The sequence below is a fragment of the Camelus dromedarius genome, chromosome 31, assembly GCF_036321535.1.
Source record: "Camelus dromedarius isolate mCamDro1 chromosome 31, mCamDro1.pat, whole genome shotgun sequence".
In the NCBI taxonomy this organism is placed as follows: domain Eukaryota; kingdom Metazoa; phylum Chordata; class Mammalia; order Artiodactyla; family Camelidae; genus Camelus; species Camelus dromedarius.
Window position 1 is genome coordinate 22,020,781 of NC_087466.1, and position 22,510 is coordinate 22,043,290.

Genomic DNA, 22,510 nt, shown 5'->3' on the forward strand with positions numbered 1-22,510 from the left:
GACGAGTTTTGTATCAAGTGAAATATTTGGAACTCCCTTAGGGAACCTTTGAAGGAGTGAGATTAGGGATTTGAGCCACCCCGTCTCCTTTAGGCAACAAACCCAGTCTCCTTTGATCATTTTGAATCGGGGTCTTTATTTCTGCCATATTAAAAAGAACTTAGAATCAGAGTGGCTTTCTCAATAGTATGTTGTAAGTCAGAAAATCAAAGAGCAACACATTAAAAGGTAGACCACGGGGACAGAACCGAGAGCCAGAAATAAGCCCATGCGTATGCAATCAACTGACAGAGAAGGGGACAGAGATAAGCCAGTAGCAGGGGCTCCAAGAAACAAGGGAGGCTGTCACCGGCAGAAAATCACATTTGAACTACCTTTGTAGAAAACAGCGGAGCCCCTGGAAAATGCTGTGGACCTCCCAGCAGAGCCTGGTTTTAAAAGCCCTGGTCTGACAGGTGAGCACTGGGGAATAATTTAGAAAGGGATTTGTAATGAGTTCATAGTGTCCTTTTTTTTTTTTTTTCAGATTCCACATATGAGTGATCTCATATGGTATTTTTCTTTCTCTTTCTGGCTTACTTCACTTAGAATGACATTCTCCTGGGCCATCCGTGTTGCTGCAAATGGCATTATTTTATTCTTTTTTTATGGCTGAGTGGCACAGGGAACTATGTTCAATATCTTGCAATAACCTTTGACGGAAAAAGAAATATGAAAACGAATATATGTATGTATATGCATGACCGGGACATTGTGCTGTGCACCAGAAGTTGACATGTTGTAACTGACTGCATTTCAATTTAAAAAAATAATAATTTAAAGAAAGAAAGGAAGGAAGGAAGAGTTGGGAAAAAAAGGGATTTGAACCCTAGTCCTGTCTCAAGGACACATGCCTGAGCCTTATTCCGTGCATCCATAGATAAGACCCACCTCTCAGGACTGTTTTATGAACTAAATGAGATAATACACTGGCGAGCCCTTGAGGACATCATGCGAAGTGAAATAAGCCAGTCACAAAAGGATAAAGGATGTGGGGTTCCACAGAGGCGAGGTACTGAGACCAGTCAGATTCAGAGAGACAGAAGGAAGAATGGTGGTTGCGGGGGCTGAAGGAGAGGGGAACAGGGAGTTGTTTAATGGGTATGAAGGCTTGGTTTTGCAAGATGTGAAAGTTCTGGAGAGCTGACGCAAAGCACGGTGAATACAGTTAACACGCTGGACTGTATGCTCAGAGATGGTTAAGACGGTACGTCTTCTGAAACTAATATTGCGAATCAACTACACTTCAGCAAAAAATAAAATTAAAAAGATGGTAAGTCTTATTTTTTTTAAATCACAATTAAAAACCAAAATAAATAAATAACAGAGAGACAGTACAGAGCCCAGCTGCCCGGATGCAGTGAAGGCTGCGTACCCGATGGTGCTGTTACTCCTGGTGCTGAACGAGAGCTGTGTTTGTAACAGGTCTGGGGTTTTCCAGAACAGAGGTTAAACATAGTTTAAAAATTAGGGCTGTTTAATCTGCTTTCTGACTTTCCCCATCCCCTGCAAAGGAATGTTTCATTGTAGCTGGATCCAAGCAACAAATGTAGGTGAGAAATACAAAAGCTAAGGAAGAAAAAGAAAACCCTGTGGGATTTCTGGTCTGTAGGAAAGAATGTTTTCATATTCTTGGGGAGAGGACGGCAAATCCGAATGCCTACAGGGTGCTTTTCTTGAAATCCGCATCTTCCAGAGCTGATCACTGGCACTTGAGAAAGACACAGGCAGGAGGAAGAATCCTCTTTCCTCTCCAATGATACTGTCTCATCACGGGAGAGAAGCGGGGTATGCGGCGCGGGGAGGTGGGGAGACTGGCAAGCTGGAGTCGCTCAGGGCACACCCTGCTGAAGCGACCCAGCAGCCTGTGAGGATATACAGGCTGCAGGAGCCGGAGCTCCAGATGCTCCACGAGACAAAAGAAGTCTGGAAGTTTATGTAAGATCATCAGATATTCAAATACCGACTTGAACATGTCTGAAACCCTTTGGGACCCAAACACAGCATGCCACGTGTCTGTGGACCAAACCTGGTTACAAAGAAGAGGTGTAACTCTTTCTTCAAGTCACAGACAAGGAATCCTCTATCCAGCCCCCTCACCATTCGATTTGGACCTGAAGTCCAGAGAGAGGAAAAGACTTACCCAAGGTCATCATGAACGAAAAATGAGTTTACACATAATCCCACGTCCTCAATCCAGGACTCTCCCAAAGCAGAAGGCAGGGCTCCAGGGGACCTCAACAGGCTTACCCGTCTACGATGGGGCAGCTGCCCTCACATTCATGAAGCGCCTCCAGGGCACAGCTGTGAAGTGACATCTACAAACACACAACACTGGGATTTACTTTGTTACTAGTAAAGTAACATTACAATGTGTTTTACAGGGAAAACACCATTTTTTAAGTGCGAGCCTTTAAGGGAAACTACATTTTTCACCTTCCTGCTTTGGCGTTTATTCGCTTTAAACAAGAAGCCTCAACAGTGGACGTGCTGCGGGTGGCTCCTGATCTAAGAGCAAAGAGCAGACCTGTGGTGCTTACGTTTTTGCATCTGTAAAGTAGGGATGGTGTAATCACCCCCCAGGATGGTGGTGAGAGGTGAACCCATGGTGTGAAATTGTTAAACCTGCCACAGTCACTCTCAAGCAAGAATTCATACCTCACACATTTAAAAAAAAAAAAATTGATAATGTACCCGCATCCAGAAAGAGAAAAACAGACAAGGAGTCCTTCTCCAACAGTGTGGGCTAAGGCAGAAGACGGAACTCTCAATCTTTTATTCCAGTAAAAGCATCATAGCCATAAAAAGCAAGTCGAAATGTTACAGGAATGGCAGGCCAGCCAAGACACAAGCACCACTCGGGGGGCCGGCGGGCTCGGGCTCTGAGCGCCTCCAGAAAGTGTGAGTGAGGGTTCACAGGGTCGCTTACAAGCTCGGGGCCCATCAACCAATAGGGTGGGTACAGCCAGGCAGTGTCATAAAAGGGGAAGCAAAGTCATCTCCAGTAACCCAAAACCGGTCTAGCATGGCGAGACTCAATGTCCATGAGCTGGCCCGGCCCCGTCTTGGCCAAGCCCACCTTTTCCTTCTCAATTCCCCTTCTTGATGCTCTCACAGCCCAGGGCGGAGCAGGCACCATCCTCCATCTGGTGCAGAGGCTCATAATGGGAAGCTAACATCTGGAGCTTTATCGCCTCCATCCGTTCGCTGACGAAACGGGTCAGGAAGTTTAAGATTCAGGGCCCAAACAGCAGAGCTGCACTGGCCAGGAGCAAGGGGCTCATGAGCGGTGCCGGCCAGGAGGCCCAGCCCCAGGGGCCTGTCCATGGGCCCGTGCCCGAAACATGTTTCCTCCGTTCCGCTCAGTCCCATAACTCTTGGACCACCCTTCTGACGAGCCCTGACTGGTTGGCATAGAAACAGCACTCTCCGTTTAGGAAGAGGCACAGTCCCCCCTCTCTGGCCGAGAGCTGGCCCGGACCCCTCCTGTTCTGTAAGACCACCTCGGCCAGGGAGTCAGTCTGACTCTGCAGAGCCCCCAGAGTTTCTGCGATGCGTCGGAAGTCCTGACTGAACTCCCCTGAGAGCTGATAATAGTGATGAGAGGGTGAGGTTATGCCCCCGATTCCCGTGCCCGCCCCCGTCGCCACTCCCAGCCCCACGAGCAATGGGATTCGCTGCACGGCCCGCTTCGCTCTCCGAGGCTGCTGGCGAGCTGCAGCCGGAACAGGGAGGCTCTGGCTGTTGGGCAGAACGCCCACCCGGGGGGAGAGGAAGGCGAGAGCACACAGCCCTGCCCAGTTTGCCGGGAGGCAGCGGTAGGCAGACTTGCCGCACACGAAGTAAGCCCCATTATTAGCGCACCACCCCCGGGTGGGCTGGCAGCCCCGGCCCACACAGGGAGAGGTGCTGTGACACTGCCTTGCGCTCAGACTGCCCCCTAACGGATTGGTTCCGTTGTTGAAGTAACACTCTGGTGCCTTGTAGGCAAGCCGCACCCAGTTCAGCCTGGGACTCCCAGCGGCGGAGGCGGCGGCGCCGGCGGTCGTGGTGAAGGCCTTCGTGAGGTTTGCCACGGGCAGGGCCAGGTGCTGGACGGGGCCGGGACGCAAGCACAGCCAGCAGTCCCTAGCCAGGTTTGGATTGGAACGATTAAGGATTCCATGGACCGCAGCCAACAGCCCGGCTACTTGCGGAGCTAGATTCCGAGGCTTGGCTAAAGGCTGGAGTCCTGCGGGCTCCCGGGCAGGCAGCCGCTTCTGGCGCAGCCTCCGGCCTGCTTGCTGGACGGCCTGCCGGCGCGCCTGGTCCTGTGCCCCTCCTCCATCACTCATCCCGTAGTGTGTGTGCTTGGTCCAGCACACCGGCTTGCCGGGCGCGCCGTAGCACTTGATGCCGGAGATGGAGGAAGCCTTGACCGTGCCAGTCCAGTAGGATCTGCCCCGATATGTGCACTCTGAGGCAGAGTCATAGCATCGACTCGGCTGATAGGTGTAAGCTGTGAATACAGGTTGGTACTTGGTCCACCTGTCGCCTGGTTCAACGCAGGTGCATCGCAAAGCCCAGGGAAGGGAAGGCATTAGCGCCAGTACCACCAGCCTTGTGACTGTCTCAGCCATGCTGCCGTGGTGACAGAGCCAGTTGTGACAAGGTACAGAGGGCTGTCCGGACCTTCCGGCCTATGCGCCAGTCAGGCGGAGCAGCGCTGGCCAGCCCACAGCTAGCAGGCGGGCCAGTACAGCAAGTGAGGAGAGGGGCAAGGGGGCACGGGGGGGGCACGTCCGGCAGCCTCTCCACAAGCTTCGGCCGTGCGCTGACCAGCCAGCCTCCGGGTGCGGCTAGAGCAGGACCTGCAGTCTCTCTCCTGGGCTCTCCAGATCTTGAGCCTGACTGGGTCTCCCGGGACGCTCTCAGCTCTCCAGGGGCCTTCTGCCTGGGGTGGGGCCACCGGCTTAATCCTGGAGTGATGAATCCACAGGACGATTCCTGCAACCGTAACAGCCGTAGGGGTAGTTAACACAACCTCCCAGTGCCCCCTCCACGTTGGCCTCAGGGGCTCCGTCTCCCAGCCCCTTACCGACACTCGGCCTCCCGGCTTGTGGGGAGGCACCCGGACCCCTAGTGAGCCGGGAGTTCTATCACCCAACCCCAGCTCTCCCGTAAGACCTGTCCTAACCCTTGTAACTGGCGGTGGGGCTCTAAGTGGGGTCCTATCTCTGGGGTCCTGCTTCCTACTTTGACTATGGGCGGGGGCGGGAGAATCTCAAATGGGGAGTATCCCGTGTTAAGTCTTGGGGCGCATCGAATTTGCAACAGAGCCAAGGGCAAAATGTCCACCCAAGGGAGCTGAGCTTCTTGGCTGATTTTGGTTGTAATCTGTTTCAGGGTCCCGTTCATTCGTCCCACTTTGGGGTCGATATGCTGTAAGTTCCAACGGATGTTCAGTGCTTTTGCCACTTGTTGCACAACCTACGCCATGAAGGCGGGTCCATTGCTGGACCCGATGGAGGTAGGCACTCCAAACCGAGGAGTGACATCTCTGAGGACAGCCTTTGTGACCTCTCTTGCTTCTTCAGCCCTGGGGGGTAGGCCTCCACCCGCCCTGTGCGATGCAGATGGAAGCCAGCAGGCACTCATACCCCCTGCTGGGCCCATGCTCTGTAAAGCCCACTTCTAAGCCTTCGAAGGGAGCAGTCCGCATAACTGTACTCCCGCTGGCCCAGTGGGCCCTTGCTTTGGGTTGTTTTGGGTGCAGAGCAAACAGCGTAGAGAGACTGATGCGCACTGAGAGTGGGGAGGCGAGGAATCAGGAAGTACGGCTTCAGGAGGGTGTCCAGAGCCGTGTCTCCCACACGTGTGGCTTCATGTTGTTGTCTGACTATGCGGTAGGCCAGGCGCGCTGGGACGGATATTCTCCCACCTGCCATGGCCCACTGTCATCCTACCCGTTTTTCCCTTGTTCGGCCTGTGCCCGCTTGTCTTCATCGTGGCTATACTCTGGGGCAGTGCGGAGCTCTGGCGCTGCCATAACTTTGTTCACCAGATGTTCTCGGGCAGCTGCCTCTTTTGCCTTTTGATCAGCCAGCCTGTTCCCCTGGCTCATGGGGTCATTTCCTTTTTGGTGTCCCTTACAGTGGATAACAGCCACTTCCTTCGGATCCCATACTGCCTCCAATAACTGCAGAACTTCTTCTTTGTTCTTGATTCCCTTTGCCCAGCAGTCAAGAGTCCTCTCTCCTTACAGATGGCTCCATGTACATGTTGGGTTGCAAAAGCATATCTGGAGTCTGTACATATACTGACTCGCTTTCCTCTCCCTGCCTGGACCAGAGCCCAGATCTCTGCTCGTTGGGCGGACCAGCCCGGGGGAAGGGGTCCTGCCCTGATCACATCGCAGGCTGTTGTGACAGCGTACCCTACCCGCCACTGCCCATCTTGCACGTAACTGCTGCCGTCCGCACAGAGCTCCAGGCCTGGGTTCTGGAGGGCGCGCCGGCCAGGACAGGCCTGCTTGCGTATGCTCCTGCAGTGACCTACTCACAGTCGTGGCCAGGCTGCCCTTCCCCTTCGGGTAGGTAAGTGGCTGGGTTTAGGGTTCACACAGTCTCCAGGCGCGCCCTGGGATTCTCGCATAATAGCCCCTGGTAGTGGGTCATCCTTGCAGTCGTTATCCGCTTGTAGCCTGGCCGTTCATCAGGGTCACCACGGAGTGGGGCACTTTTACGTTTAAAGTCTGCCCCAGCGTGAGTCTGTCTGCCTCACTGACCAGGAGGGCTGTGGCAGCGAGCGCCCGTAAACAGGGTGGCCATCCTGATGCTACAGGGTCCAGTCTTTTGGACAAATAGGCCACAGGGCGCTGCCATGGCCCCACGCTCTGAATCAGGGCTCCAAGAGAGACTCGGTCTCTTCCGTGTATGAACAGGCGGAATTCCCGTGTCACAGCTGGCAGGCCCAAGGCCGGGGCCTGGGTTAATAGTTCTTTTAGCTGCCTGAAGGTATCTCTTGTTCAGCTTCCCACCGGAGGGTTTCCTTTCCTGACCCAGCAGGTGCCTCGTAGAGGGGCTTGGCTGTCCTCGAAAACCCGGGGATCCAGATCCGGCAGAAACTGGCTGCGCCTAGGAGCTCCCATAGTTTCCTTTCCGTTTGCGGTTTTGGTACAGCGCCGATCACTCATTTCCGTTCTGGCCCCAAGGCTTGGTGTCCTTCTGAGATAATGATATTTGACTGTCGTCCGGAGTAACTCCAGGAGGGCTCAGAGTCCCTCTCCAACAACCTTCTCCATCTGGACTGGCCAGTAACAAACCGCCCACATACTGGGGCAGGGGGCAGCTCGGTGCTTCCCCAGGGAATTTTACAAGGTCTGCGGCTGGCACCTCTCCGAACAGGGTGGGTGAGTTTTTAAACCCCTGGGGAAGGCGCGTCCTGGTCGGCTGGGTTTTCCTCCCTGCAGGAGGATCCTCCCATTCAAGTGCGACTATGTGGTGGCTCGCCAGCGAGAGCTGAAGGCAGGAGAAAGCGTCTTTAAGGTCCAGACGTGTGAGCCATCTGGCACCTGTGGGAACAAGGCCTGGAGACTATATGGGTTTGGCACCACTGGGTGTATGGTGACGGTTACTTCGTTGACCTTCCATAGGTCCTGAACTGGTCTACAGTCTGTTCCCTCCGCTTTCTTCACCGGGAGCAACGGTGTGTTCCAGGGGGATCTGCGTTCAGTTAAGGCAGGCGCTGTGTGTGCTTCTGGATTCCCAGGTGTGCCTCGCGAGGCACAGGGCGCCGCCTCTGCCCGACTGGGTAGGTCCAGGCTCGAGGTCAGTTACTAGTGGTGCCTGATTACGTGCTAGGCCTGGCGGCCCACTGTCAGCCCGGGCCGATGGGAACTCTTCCAGGAGCCCATCAGGGTTTTTCTGGGATTCACTGTTTTCATACAAACGCCACTCCTCCTCTCGGGGGACGGAGACAGCCAGGGTCACGGGCCTCCCCGGACGGTCAGGTGGGCTTGTTTTCCGGGGACAAAGGTAATGTGAGCCCCCAGTTTAGACAGAAGGTCTCTTCCGAGCAATGGTATCGGGCATCCAGGCAAGCCTAAAAGTTCATGTGTCACGAGATGGCCCCCTACTTGGCAGGGTCGTGGCTGGCAGAAATGGCGGGCCATCGAGTCCCCAGTAGCCCCTTTAATGGTCGCCTTTTTCTTGGTCATGGAGGCTACAGGTTGGGTCACCACAGAATATTCTGCTCCCGTGTCCACCATAAAAGTCACTGGCTGGCCCCCATCAACATCTCGACCTCGGGCTCCAGGGGGCCCAGGGGCCGGAAGCCCGGTCCTTCCTATTCCGAGTTGATTCCAGCCAGTCCGACAAGGTTTTCAGTGGCGGCTCCAGGTGGTAGGCAGGCTTCCTGAGGGGCGCTCTCTCCCCATCCTTTCTGTTTTGGGCACTCGTCCTTCCAGTGTCCTGTCTCCCGGCAGTATGCGCACTGGTCTCGGCCCAGGGGCATCCACAGTTGGGGTCCCCTCTTCCGGGGTGGTGCAGGATTCTGGCTGAAGCTTGTTTTCCCCAGGGCTGGGGCAGGGAGTGCGGCTTTCTGCTTCATTCGCTGGTCGGCTTCTCGTTGAGCTTCCTGCTCTCGGTTTACGAAAACCTTGTTTGCTACTTCCAGCAGCTGTGTAGCGTTCATCCCTGCGAACCCATCCAGTTTCTGGAGTTTCCGGCGTATATCTGGGTATGATTGGGCTACGAAGGCAGCGCTGACCATCTGCTAGTTCTCTTGGGCCTCAGGGTCAAACAGAGTGTAGACTCGGAACGCTTCACACAGTCTCTCACAGAAGTCAGTGGGGGTTCCGTCTGGCCTCTGGGTCACCGTGGTCGTTTTAGACATGTTAGTTGGCTTCTTGGCTCCCGCTCTCAGCCCTTGTAGGATGGCCTCCCGGTGCTCACGCAGTGCTTCTCTTCCTTCTTGGGTGTAAAAGTCCCAATCTGGTCTGGTGTCAGGGGCACGTGTCATGGCCCACCCCTCAGCATCCATTGTGTCCCCAGGGGCTCGGCCCTGCAGCCATTTTCGTGCCTCAGTGAGAATGCGTCTCCTCTCCTCCATATTGAAAAGAGTCAGAAGCAGCTGGCGGACATCTTCCCAGGTGGGCCGGTGAGAATGGAAGATAGACTCTACGAGATCAATCATAGCCTGCGGCTTTTCAGAGTAGGAAGGAGTGTGATGGCGCCAGTTGAGAAGGTCTGTGGTGCTAAAGGGTTGGTAGTAGAGTACGGGGTGCCCGGGCTGAACAGTCCCGTCCTCCCCAACTTGCTGCGGCCCTTGTGTCTCCCGCAGCGGCATTTGGAGGGCCGGTGGTGCTGGCTTCCCGGCTTGTGCTGAGCGGAGTCTCCTTCCTACTGGCTCAGGCTGGGGGCTGGGCTCTGCCTCTAGGTCCTCAGGCGGGGGAGGTGGTGACAAAGAGGGTGGCGGTGTCTCCAGTGGGACCGGAGGTGTCTGTGCTCCGCCAGCATACGGAGTGGGTAGGCACATCTCGTCCTCTGCGTCTCCCTGGAAAACGGGCTTTTCTCTGTCTCCTTGTCCTGGACCAGCTGAGCTGTTAACACCTTGCATTGTCCAGGTTCATTTGAGCAGAACCAAATCCATGGGGGTAGAGTCTGGGTGATATTCAGCCAGGAGTCAATATAAGGGAATTGGTCTGAGTGGCCTGGGTTCTGGTGACTATTCGATAGACTGCTCGCACTGTCGCTGGGTCCAAAGTTCGTCCTGAGGGCCAATTGACTCCAAAGGTCAGCCATTCGAGCTCACACAAGGTGCGGGGCTTGCCAGGGGCCATTTGGACTCCAGAGTCTCCCGTGAACCCCTTTTTGAAAGTCTCAACCATGCACTCCAGGATGGGGGGCTTCGACTTTGAGCCTCCCATTCTGTCGAGGCGTTTTAAGGGTGGCAGGCCTGCTGCTGTGGGTGCTCGGGAAGGCAGCCTTTGTATCTCCTCCTTCCCCGCTCCTCAAAGCACTGGAGCTCCCAGAGGGACCGCTCTCTTGCCGGCTCTCTGAGTCGCCTGAAGGCTAACTTGGTCACGGAGTCAGGGTTCCAGCCACACCTGGCGTCTCTGAAGCCCAAGGCAAGAGCCAGCTCCAGGGGCTCCCTCACCAAACCCTCCCTGCATCCTGAACTCCCGTACCAAGGGGCTGGGACTGACGCTGATGGCCGAACACACGGACCAGAAAGGGGACTTCTAAGGCTGGGTGAGCCCGGTCCTGAAGAAATCTCTGTTCTGAACTCAAGCCCTGAGGGTCTGGGGTTGGGCAAAAGGGACACTCGTTGGGTCAGTTCAGGAGCTGGGACTGCAAATCTCAGGTGGTCTGTGACAGGGTAAAGTAAGAGACTTTCTCAAAGAAATGGCGTCCTAGCCTCCAGGAGAACAGAGGGCGCTGATTCATTGGCCATTTTATGTCCCTTTCCCTCCCGGTGTGGCCACCCTGTGCCGGTGTCACAGACAAGACAAGGCAGGGTTTTCGCTGCATCCGCCTGGCTGCTCCCCTCGCGGGGACGAAGGTGCCTCTGAGCTTTGGCGGGTCAGTATAAGCCGCTGACTCCGATCGGGACCCTGAGGGACTGATACCGCCCTGAGCCGTATGAGGTCACCACGGAACCGCAGGTTGGGACTCACTCGAACTCCGTAGCAGAATGCCGTGGAGCTACAAACTCGAGCCTGATCGCATGCTTCACAGGCCGCACATTCACACACACACACACACACACACACACACACACACACACACACACACACACGGAGGTTAACTACAGCCCTCCCACACTTCCCAGTGTCCTGTCTCTCTGCAGGAGGGGATCCGCCTCCTCTTCTGTCCACTGGGACGGGACCTGATTTCATCCCCGGGGTCCTACCTTGTCCGGTCGGTTGCCTGGTGAGTCTGTCTGTCCCTCCACCGAGTCTGGCTGAGGTCTAGCCTCACGGGGGGTGAGCTGCCGCCACAGAAGAGAACCTGTAATACCGCTGAGTAGCGCCACCTCATTCGTCGCTGGAGTCTTGTCCCCTGATTGGCCAGAACCACCAGTCCAGCGGCTCAAGGGGCCAGCATGGTTGAATCTCACTGGGGCCTCCAGAAATGTTACAGGAACGGCAGGCCAGCCAAGAAACAAGCACCACACGGAGGGCCGGGGGCTCAGAGGGGCGACAGCTCCAGGGCTCTGAGCACCTCTGGGAAGTGTGAGTGAGGGTTTACAGGGTCCCTTACAAGCTCGGGGCCTATGAACCCATAGGGAGTACAGCCAGGCAGTGTCATAAAAGTGAAAGCAAAGCCACTTCCAGTAACCCGAAACTGGTCCAGCAATGTGAAACTGAAAATTCATGAGTTAGCCCAGCCCAGTCTTGGCCCAGGCCAACCTCTTCCTTCTCAATAACTCAATTCTATATTCTTAAAAGAATTAACTTCAGTTGCTCATAATTGGTTTAAATGTTAAGGTTTGCATAATGCATGATTTCTTTATTAAAAAGGCCACAGCAGAAACACACATTACCCGTTTCCAAAAAAGCCCCAGGAAAAAAATCCTTCCTGTGGCCTCAGATGATTTAAAATTGATCTCCTATAGCTTGTCCTACTTTCATAGTCTTAACAGCGGACAAAATAGCTCCTTTCAACGTTAAGTCAAGCGGTTCTGAGGGCACAGGGTTGAGTTCTGCTGCTATTTTTAGAGTATACGCGCGGGTTTATTCTGTCTCTCCTTGGTAATCCTACTAGAGAGAAGATGAAAGGCACTACAGCATTGATTTCAGATTCGCTTATGTGCCATGAGCCTTGATTTTTCCAGGGATGAAACGTGTATGCTAGGCAGACGTGTCTGTCATGGTGCACGCCTGTGTGTGTATCTGTGGTCAAACGCACCGCACAAGGGAATTCACAGTTGTGAGGCAGACCAGGCACGTCTGGGGACGGGGAGCTGGTTTTACCATGGCTCCCAGCAGAAGGAAAGGGCTCTGCTTTGCCAGTAAGTTTCCTCTGATTGTCTGCTGTCAAGCCCCGTGCCAGGATGTGGCTGTGGAAATCAGAAAACAGCGAGAACACAGCCCCGGCACCGTGGTTCTGATGGTCTGAAAGGGAGGACAGGTGACAGGTGAAGGCGTAAGCACTGTCCAAGGTGGACGCACAACAGGAGGGTGTTGGAGAGAAGCAGGCGGACACTAGCTTGTGCGCGGGGGCCTCCGCTTTCCTGTAGAAAATGGGAATCTGGAGATTTGGAGGAGGCGGGTTTTGATTTGGGTCTTGAAGGATGCTTTTGTCCAGAAAGGATAAGAAATTCATCCTTGGTTGATGGAAAACAGGGAGGGAAAAACCATTCTTCAATACTTGATACAGAAGAATCCTTCGCCAGTGGGAAGCAGGGAGAGTTTTCTCAGCTGGTGAAACTTGATGGATGGGAAAGGAATGGCCCTGTCCCACCTCAGGACCAGAGATTACTGACTTTGCTTCAAGGCCCATTTACCGCAGATTCAAGAAATATTTTATAATAATGCAATGACAATGTCTCACTGCAAGACTGTCTCCTATGTCTATGTCTCTATTTTGTGAAGCTCTTGACTCCTATTTTCCAGTAAATTCTAACCAACCAGATAGGTCTGCAGTGTTAGGGCAGTAAAGGGATTTTATACGGAGAACTCCAACTCAGACACCACAGGAAACATTCCCAGGAGCCGAGGACAATGATGAAGGTTTTCCTGGTGCTCCAATAAAAGTGACATCATATTATTAATGCAGGAGTAGAGAAATTAAAACCTGCCCTGTCAACATGTTGAAGTGTCTTTACAGGTTAGAAAAGGCCTCACCTAACTCGTAAATCTAAGTGTAACAAGTGTCAGATTACTGATCTGAGTTCTGCTGGGCTAACTCGTAAATCTAAGCTAGTAAGTGTCGGTTTGCTGATTCCCTGCTCATGCTTTTTGCTAGCCAGCTGCATTTTCAGAGACACATCTGGCCTTGGAGTGTCAGTTTGCTGCCTCCCTGCCTCTGCTTTTGTGATAAGGATGCTGCTAAAACTGTTCCATGCCTATTGGCCACATACCCCAAGCTTGTAATTAACCCTATAAAACCTCATGCACACATCTTGGAGGTGCTCAGAGCTCTGGAGCAGAAGCCCCTCTGAGCCTGTCAGCGTAATAAATCTGAATACTCCAACCCTCCGAGTGGTGCTTGTTTCTTGGCTGGCCTGTTGTTTCTGTAACACTGCAACTTTCCCTGGACGCTTTAACTTCAAAATCAAGGGAATGGGGAGGATAAACAGCTTCTGAAATGTCCTCTCTGAAAACAGGAAGGAAACTGCCCTGCACTGAGCTCACTCCCGAGCCTCCACGGTCCATCCGCTTTGCGGTTCTCACGCCTCTCTGCACGGCATTCATCCCCGCAGCTGCCCTGGGAGGTGGTTATTAGGACTCCGATTTTCCACCTAAGAAGGCTGAGTTTGGGCAGAGTCAACGCAACCCACAGCCGAGATTCAAACCCACATCGCGGGGCTCCGGAGCCCAAGGGCCCGGGTTTGCACCAGGCTGTGAGGCTGGCTCCTCACCTGCAGGACCCAGGGCGCAGGAGCTCGCGCGGCGTGGGGGCGGAGAGGGGAGACCGAGGCGGTCACAAGCAAGAAGGCCTCGCCGCCCGGCCGGCGCGGCAGCCACTCCCCGGGACCCTCCTCCTCCTCCCCCTCCCCCTCCTCCGCCACGGCCCCCCCGCGGCGGCCCGCGCTCCCATGGCAACCGCCTCCCAGCAACACCCCTCCCGGCAGCAGGGCCGGCGCATGCGCACACGCCAGGCGGCGAACCCCGCCCGAGCGCGCCCTCCGCCTCCGGGGCGCGGGCACCTGGCTGCCGGGGCCTTTTCCCCCAGAATCTCGACGCCGTTCTCCCCCATCCCAGCCGGGACCGTGCTCGCCTGTACCTGTCGGTAAAAGAATCGCTGCTGCTCCTCAGCCCCCTCCTCCGTCACCACGGTAGGCGGGCCCCGGCGGGCGCCCGAGGACAAAGGAGCCCGCGGCCGCGAAGGTCCGGTCGGAATTTCCCGCCGCGGCGCCGGCCGACTGGCCGCGCGAGGGGCCAAAACGCGAAGCTGCCGGGGCCGCCTCGCGCGTGCCCCCTGGCGGCGGCGCCGGGAAGGGTGCCTCGCGGCCGCCTGCTCCCGCCCGGCCCGGGCCAAGCGCCACGGGGACCCCAGACCCAGCTCAGTGCCCCGCCCGCGGGTAACGTCAGGTCTCGGAAAGAATGGGTGTCTGTGTGTAGGGACAGCGGCACGCAGCTCTTCACTGTAAATTGCATGCAGCTGTAACCTCTGCAGGCCTTGCAAACTCTAGTGTGGGTTTTTATAATTCTGTCACCACACCGTCACAGTCAAACCACGGATAAATGCTTGGTTTCTACCCCATTCAGCGAACAAACTGCTCACCCCATTAACACTGACGAAGGAGTATAGGTCTGACCCTAATGTTGGCTGATTTTCCTCTAAATCAAAAACTAAGTAACATGAAACTGAAAGTCAAAATAAAAAAAAAAAGAACAGATTTACAATGTCAATAACTGAACTGTACACAGAATCAGATGTGTGTGTGTATTTTTAATACCTTATTGTCTTGTGAGTAACAGCAGATTCTTACTTCGAAGCAAGAGTAAAGCAAAGATACAAAATCTGAAATGATTTTCAGGTTCTTATTGATTTAAACACATGGTAGTTGACGGGCAGCTGCCACCTTGGCACTGAGCTTGGAAATGTCATGCCAACAAGTCTTGCAATACAAGACAACTTTAAAAAAACAAACAAACAACTTCATTTTCACTCTCTGCTTCAGAGGAGAACGGTCATCTAAATTTCCTAATCATTTATGGCCAGCTAAAATACTTAAGCCAATTTCAAAATACAGAGGGCAATTGATCAAATCCCAAGCTGAAAAACTGCTTCCCTACACAATGTGAAAATACTGGGAGCAGGAAATTTTATCACAGGTCATTTGTGAGACCAGCGTAGGTTATATCGCAGTGTACTGTTATAGACACACATTAAGGCTGCAATTTGAAAAGAATTCCATCTTTGTAGATAGGAGAAAATTCAAATCAGGTACTCAAGGAGGTATTCTTATATATTTTATAATTTTCTAAATGCTAGAAATCCAGCATTCATTCTTAAATAAGTTTTTGAATGTATGGCAGTCCCTTAATCCAAAAAAAAAAAAGACAATCAGAAGACAAGAAATATTGATAACATTCAAACTGATTTTGAGACAGCTTTCATATAGATTCTGTTATGCTCGATGCGGGATGTATCAACTTTGAAAATGATGAGGTTAAAATAAATAAGTGGTGGAAGCCATGTTAAATGGGAGCTTAGTGGCTGAAGAAGGCAGTAGAGTCCGTGTCTTGGTTATCCGGGTGTATTTTTAGTACATAGCACAGGCACCATATTTACTAAATGAATGAATGACCAGTAGATATGAAACTATATGCATGAGCCAGATTAAGTGAGAGCAATTTACAGCACAAATGAGAAGGCAGCTAATGGTGGGTAAATACTGAGGACACAGGCTCCACTCGTGCTTCTGCAACTAACTCATCCCATGATGTAGGAGAATATCACAGTCTGAATGTCACTTAGACCCCCTGTAAGGTGGGGAACTTGCCCGCGTAGCCTGGAAGGCCCTGGATTTCCATTCATGTCATGATTTTCCAGGGTGTGACAGGTGCGCAGATATGCACTTAAGATTTTGAGCTGATGCTGTGACTTAGAAAGCTTTTTTAAGCTCTATGCCACTTGTTTTACCAAAATCAGAACAAAAACGGAGGCGGCTACTCAGTTAGACTCTGTGAGCCCCACCCACTTTGTCACAGAGCGGGTTGAGGAAGCATTCATGGAGCGCCGCGTGTGTGCAGCAGGGCCGTGGAAACCGTCCCGGGATTCAAGACTGCAGGGTAGCGGACACTCACTGTGCAGGCTAGATTGATGAGCGTGAGTGACCCGGGTTTCGTGGGATAAGACCATAATGTGAGCCCAGCAGGTGCCTAGCTCCACCTGGCGGAGCGGAGGACGAGCAGGCACGCAGGGCATCATGGGAGATTCCTCAGAGGATGCGAGGACCGCAGTGAATCCTGAGCCAGGTTTAGCCTCCGAAGTTGTAACGTGATTTTGCGGGAGAAGAATCAGTAGAAACAGACCCATGAATGATAGAAATGATGGCCTTTCCATTAAGAGCATTAAAATAGTCACTATGAGTGTGCTCAACACACTCAAAGATTGAAGGAAAAGTACGATGTAATGAAAAGGAAACTTGAACGGTATATATTAAACTGCCTTATGCTGCCCTCGGGTCACTGGGGCTCTGTTTTTGCTGGTTTTTGTTTGTCGTTTGTTTCTTTTACACATCTTCTCCATGTGCTTCCTTTTTTAAAATCTTTTTCTTTGGATTGAGGTGTCACAGTGTCTTCTTCTGCAGGGCCTACACAGCTGTTAACCCTTTCCATTGAGATATTTGGTTAGAAATTATATATTTAATTTCTAAATGTGATTGGAGTCTAAAAAGGAGAGATGAGAAACAGGATTCAAAAATGATTGAAGACATAATGGCTGAAAATTTTTCAAACATGACAGTGATGAAGCACAGGGGCCAAAGAGACAAATAAACCCAAAGCAGAAGAAACATTAAAAAACAGTGTTTGCACCCATCATAATGCAATTTCTGAAAACAACTAACAAAGAATGAGTTGTAGAAATAGTAAAATTAAAATATATACATTATGTCCTGTGATACAAATGTAAGATTTTTCATCAGAAATTAGAGTCCAGAAGACCATAGAGTAATAGCTTTAAAGTCCTGAACAATTAAAAATAAAAGCTATTAATCTAAACTTGTATACACAGTGAAAATATTTTTTAACAATAAAGGCAAAACCATGACTTTTCAAAGGCTGAGTGATTCTGCTGTATAAAACCTCCAAAAGGAAACTTAGTCTCTCGTGAACGAAAGGGGACCAGAGTAGCTCAGAGTAAGAACCAAACAATGATAATCATGAAGAAGTGAGAGCTCAGGAATTTGGAGACGCTGTTCAAGGGCTGTGGAGAAGCACACGCCCTACAGGTGGTAGAGGACCGCCGTGGACAGTTGGGCAGGTTGTGCATTATACAACTCCAGGGGGTGCCATTCCTGTTCATCCGCAGCCATCATGGAGTTCTACGTTTTTCACACCAGGTTCCTTGCAGATTGCAGCAACATGTTTTAAGGAAGAGTGGCTTTTTCTAACTCATACTTAATAGTGCCATTGGGATAGCTGTGCTTGAAATGGGAAAGCACATGCTAAGTGGATTTGATAGTATTGTCCAAAATTCTGTGTATTTTAAAAATAAGTATTTTAAGGACAGAAAGTTTCGTTGTACAGAGCAGAGGTATCTGGAAGAAGCATTAGAAATGATTAACAAGGGTTCCTCCTTGAGAGTGGGTTTTGGAGGGGCCGTTCATTGGCTGGATTTCGCTTTATATTTATGTATAAGGTATATATTGCCTTTATAATGAAAACGTTAAAATGGCTATAAACGTTAAAAGCATTTTACAACACTGTACATCGACCGTACTTCAATAAAAATTTAATTTTTTAAAAAAGCACTTATTCGATTGGGTTTTAAAGTTAAAATGCACACTCGAGTGTTTCAAATACATGAAAGCATAGTTTAAACATTGCATAAATGAGGTCATAGACTCAAGGTATGTTTTCAGGTTCTGCTGCTTTTACACCCTTTGAAGACCCCCAGACCTGGGGCACACTTCTTTCTTTTAATTGACATATAGTCGGTTTACAATGTTGTGTTAATTTCTGGTGTACAGCATAGTGAGTCAGTTATATATACCTATATATTCCTTTTCATGTTCTTTTTCATTATACGCTATTAGAGTACTGAATATAGTTCCCTATGCTCTACAGTAGGACCTTCTTGTTTATCTGTTTTATATATAGTAGTTAACATCTGCAAATCCCAAACTCCCAGTTTATCCCTTACCACTCCCCTGCCCCCCTGGTAACCATAACTCTGGGAGTCTGCTTCTGTTTTGTAAATAAGTTCATTTGTGTCATTTTTTTTTAGATTCCACATATAAGTGATATATGATACTTGTCTTTCTTTGTCTGACTGACTTTACTTAGTATGACAATCTCCAGGTCCATCCTTGTTGCTGCAAATGGCATTAGTGCATTCTTTTTTATGGCTGAGTAATATTCCATTCTATAAAAATACATCTTCTTTATCCAGTCATCTGTTGATGGACATTTAGGCTGCTTCCATGTGTTGGCTATTGTATTTAGTGCTGCTATGAACACTGGGGTGCATGTATCTTTTCAAATTAGAGTTTCCAGTGGATACATGCCCAGGAGTGGGCTTGCTGGATCACAGGGTAACTCTTTTTAGTTTTTAAAGAAATCTCCACACTGTTTTCCATAACAGCTGCACCAAACTGCATTCCCACCAAGTGTGGCAGGGCTCCCTTTTCCAGACCTGGAGCAGACTTACTGCAGCAAGCTAACTTGCCAAACTAAGTGTTCTCTGCTTAATAATTGACCGAGAAACTTCTCCTTGTCCATGGGAACCAGGGAGATGCCAGCTTTCCTCACTCCTCCCATTTTCAAGTGATGACTGATGCAAGGTGCAGTCCTGTGCCTTCTCAGTTTATTTAGGGATGTGCGTTAGATTAAATGGAAGGCTGTCCAGTGACGCATCTGACACAGTTCAAATCCACGTCCTCCTGGGAACTGGCTTTCATTAGCTGCAAGGAGGAAGCCCGGAGTATATCAAACCCATGCTCAGAGTTCCCATTAGTATTGAGCAAGTGAAATTCAGTTAAATGACATGTCACCAGGGTTCCTGCAAGGAAGAGTGTGTGCTGAATGTTGAAATGGATTCCCCAGACCCTTCCAGAACCCACCTTGAGAGAAAGATAATGGGGACAAATTGTTTTAAGTCCAACTTCAGAAATGCAATTAAGGGCTGCCTCGGGCTGCTGTGGCTTTTTCCGTGTGATTCTGAGGCACCTTCAGAGTTTGGAATGCTTGCCAAATCTGTGAACCTTTTTTCCGCCCCTAAAGAGCTATTTGTTCAAATTACTTGCCTTGTAAGCAAGGTTCCAAAGTCACTGAGGGAGGAAGGACGGGGCGAGCTTTTGCTTCCTGCGGGGCCCCGTGCGCTTTCAGAAGCGTGGTTTTGCTGTGTTAGGTGCGTGCTTGGGGCGCCCGCTCCCTCCACCTCACAGATAAACAGGAGCCGCGACAGAAATCTTTCTTCCGTTAAGAAGATGGAGGATTTAGGAAAGTGCTTGCAACTGGGAGAAAAAAGCTACTGGCTACGTTTTTTTTTCCCCAAAACGAAATACAGAGGGGGAAGAAATGTCTTCATTAAATGTCTTGAATAGTTTCGGAAGGTGGCTACTGAACATCTTCCACGGTTGCAGCCCCGCCGGGCGTGGCTGTGAGGCCAACTGATCAAGCCTGTACCACCCTGCGAAGTTTATGATTAATTGCTTTGCAGGAGACTATGGGCCCTGGATCTATTACTCAGGTAATAAACAGAGAGAACAAATTAATTACTGCATTGTGGGCTTTCCAGCAGACTCTAAGGAAGCTCTGGGTGGGAGACAGGAGGTGGCAGGGGGAGAGGGGGACACTGATCCTTGAACTTTGAAAGAGGAAAATGATTTGAGCATCACTCGGAAAGAACAGTGCATCTGAGGCCTGCCCAACAGTGGCCTCCGGCCGCAGTTGCAGGAGGAGACACACACGTCCTCAGTTCTCCAAATGAAACGAAGCAAGCTCATTCACTCAGTGAGCACTTACGGAAAGCCAGGGCTAGCGATGAATTTTCTACTTTGTGAACGACTGGAGAATATAGACAAGCCTAGAGGTGTTTATTACACATTAAATGCCCTGTTATGGTTTGAGCCCAGGGCCGTGGGAGCCCGTGGGGAAGTGTCATGTAGACCTTCCAGAACATCATCAGCCTGAGCTTGGACTCCCAACCTCCTCACTTAACGTCATTCTTTCCAGGGTCACGGGTGTCACGGATCACACCGTGGTTACGGCGCCCGTTCCTGTAAGATGCAGTGGGAGTCTTTCCCTCCGCCAGAGAAGCGCCCACGCCACCCTGATGACTGACACGGCCTGTCTCCAGGCAGAGGGGTCAGGCTGGGTCCTGCATCTGAGAGGAATGAATGGGCGGCAGAGCCTTTGTCCAGGCTCCACCTCCAGGTGTCCTGGAGTTTGGTTTCGTTTTTTAAGCAATCAGATTATCCAGCCCCAAGCAGAGAGGCTTTCTTAATTTTGGAAAGTCATAAAACAGTCTTAGGAAAACTTAAGGAGTTATTTCCAGAACAGGGGACCCCAGCGATGACTCCTTAAAAAATGAAATAGTGGGAAAGAAGCAAGGCTGGGGGAATGCTGGGTGAGCAAGGGTGGTCCCGGCAGAAACAGCAGAGGCTGCAAAATTCTGGAAGATGAAAAAGTTGGTTCAGAGCTTTTAAAGACTTCAGTTTGGCTGGAGAAGGGGGATTCGTGGGGAGACAATTCATGAGGCAGCACAGGGTAGCAGATCCCACGGGGCTTGCTGACTGCCTGAGGTTTACAGCCCATCCTGGAGCGAGGAGGAGCAGTGAAAGCTTTTAAACCCGGAGAAGCACTGTCAGGATTATACTTCAGAACATCGCTCTGGACGACGTATGAGTCGGCGGGACGTCAGCCAGGGACCCAGGCAGGTGTTGGGGTCAGGGATGACGGGTCTGGAGAGGATGATCAAGGTGGTGGAAAAAGAAATTGGGTGCATTCGAGGAACATTTAGAAGGACTGCGTTGCATTCATTTCAGTTTCCAGAACAGCGCAGAAGAAAACTGTAAAATGTAAGAATCTCCTCGTATCTCACCAGGCTCAGGAATCCGCGTAATCAGATAAATACACAGCCTCCCTTCCACTAGACTGAACTGCCTCGGGTGGGGTCCGCCTCCTTGGGCACTGAAGGGGGCAGAATGCAACCAAAGTCGTCATCTGGTACCGATTGTAAGTACCAGTACCAGAACCCGTTTATTAAAAAAAAAAAATCAGGAGGAAACATTATGCAATCCTGGTCCTGCGAGTTGAAGCGGTTTGTGAACACTTTCCAGCTGGTTAGCCTGCCTGGGAACCCAGGCAACAGGAGACACGTGAGGTCTGCGTTTCCAGTGGATTTCTCCCCACCTAGGTTCCAAGAAAACCTCCTCCTGATCATCTGACCCATCCCCTGAGATCACTGATTGTCCCAGCACAAAGGTCTCTGCTGCCCTCTGCCCATCTTGTTGATCCGTCCGTGGTAAGCGGCCACTCCATTTCCAGGTGACCTTTCGTGTAAATCATTGCAGGGAAAGGACCCCACCCCTCTGCCCGCCCCACCACCCACAATCCAAGCAGCCAGAAATGGTGTCAGTGCCTCTCTGTCTCAGGGGATGCTCTGCTGGACGGAGCAGAATTCCAACCACGTGGTTCCCTCATCTCTCCCTTGTAAACACCGGGAGAGGCTGCAGCCTCTTTTTCTATAATTTGTCACTTTCCCCAACCTCCCAGGTGGAATCCCATTCTCTCTGTGTCTGTGAACCGTCTGTGTCTCTGTCCTCTGGGGAAAGCAGCTTCCCTGCTCACCTGCCCTCCCCACGCTGCTCCGTGTGTCTCCCCTTTTGTCTCTAGGGAGGATAGCACCCCACTCCCGACCTCCTGCTTCCTCCTCCTCTCCGAGGGCCTCGGAACGGCCAGGCACCAGCATTAAGGTTCCGTGGCAGAACCGAGGCTGGGACCAGCGGGTGGAAGCGAGCTAGGCTTGGTTCGGGCGCATAATTGTAGGGGGTGCCAAGACACTCACAGTCAAGACAGATCACTTAACAATTCAATCCTTTAATCATTGTAATATGTGAAGAAGTCAAAATGAATGCAGAAAGTTGATGATGGACGCAAAATCAAAATGTGAAAGACAGAGTTTAACAGAGCCAGGCTGGGCCATGCTAGAGCTGAGACAAAAGGAAATGTGTGCCTCTATGTACAGGTTTTTATGTGTGTTTTAGTAGTTTGTGGATTTAATTAAATATTGATGAGTTTGCTTCCATTAAGCTAGGAAAGCGAAATTATAATAAATCATGTTTGGGAAATAGATCAAACATTTAAATTTAGAAATAATATCTTGAGTTTTAATAGACCAACTTTTTAATGTACTGATAGTTTTCCAACTGGAAAAGACAAGCGTGAATAAGAGCCATTAAAATATGTACCTTTTTGTGGAGAAAAGGGAACCCTCCTACACTGTTGGTGGGAATGTGGTTTTGTGTAGCCCTTATGGAAAAACTATGGAGATTCCTTTAAAAACTAAAAATAGACTTATATATGACCCAGCAGCCCCACTCCTGGGCATATATCCAGAGGGAACTCTAATTCAAAAAGATACATGTG

The 22,510-nt window shown here is 51.1% G+C and overlaps 1 protein-coding gene across 2 annotated transcripts; it reads right to left on the reverse strand.

Moving 5' to 3' along the window:
• Positions 1-2,768: 2,768 nt before the first annotated feature.
• On the reverse strand, positions 2,769-14,097 carry LOC105094348 (syncytin-1). Of its 2 annotated transcripts, XM_031442487.2 has the most exons (3): positions 13,971-14,097; positions 10,933-11,010; positions 2,769-5,025 (listed from the first exon to the last, which is right to left on the reverse strand). In XM_031442487.2, the coding sequence occupies exon 3, from the start codon at positions 4,656-4,658 to the stop codon at positions 3,402-3,404; it is 1,257 nt and encodes a 418-aa protein (XP_031298347.2). In that variant the 5' UTR covers positions 4,659-5,025; positions 10,933-11,010; positions 13,971-14,097; the 3' UTR covers positions 2,769-3,401. The 2 variants fall into 2 exon arrangements, with proteins under 2 accessions (XP_031298347.2, XP_064337375.1); XM_064481305.1 differs by lacking the exon at positions 13,971-14,097 and having other exon boundaries at positions 10,933-11,357.
• Positions 14,098-22,510: the final 8,413 nt, after the last annotated feature.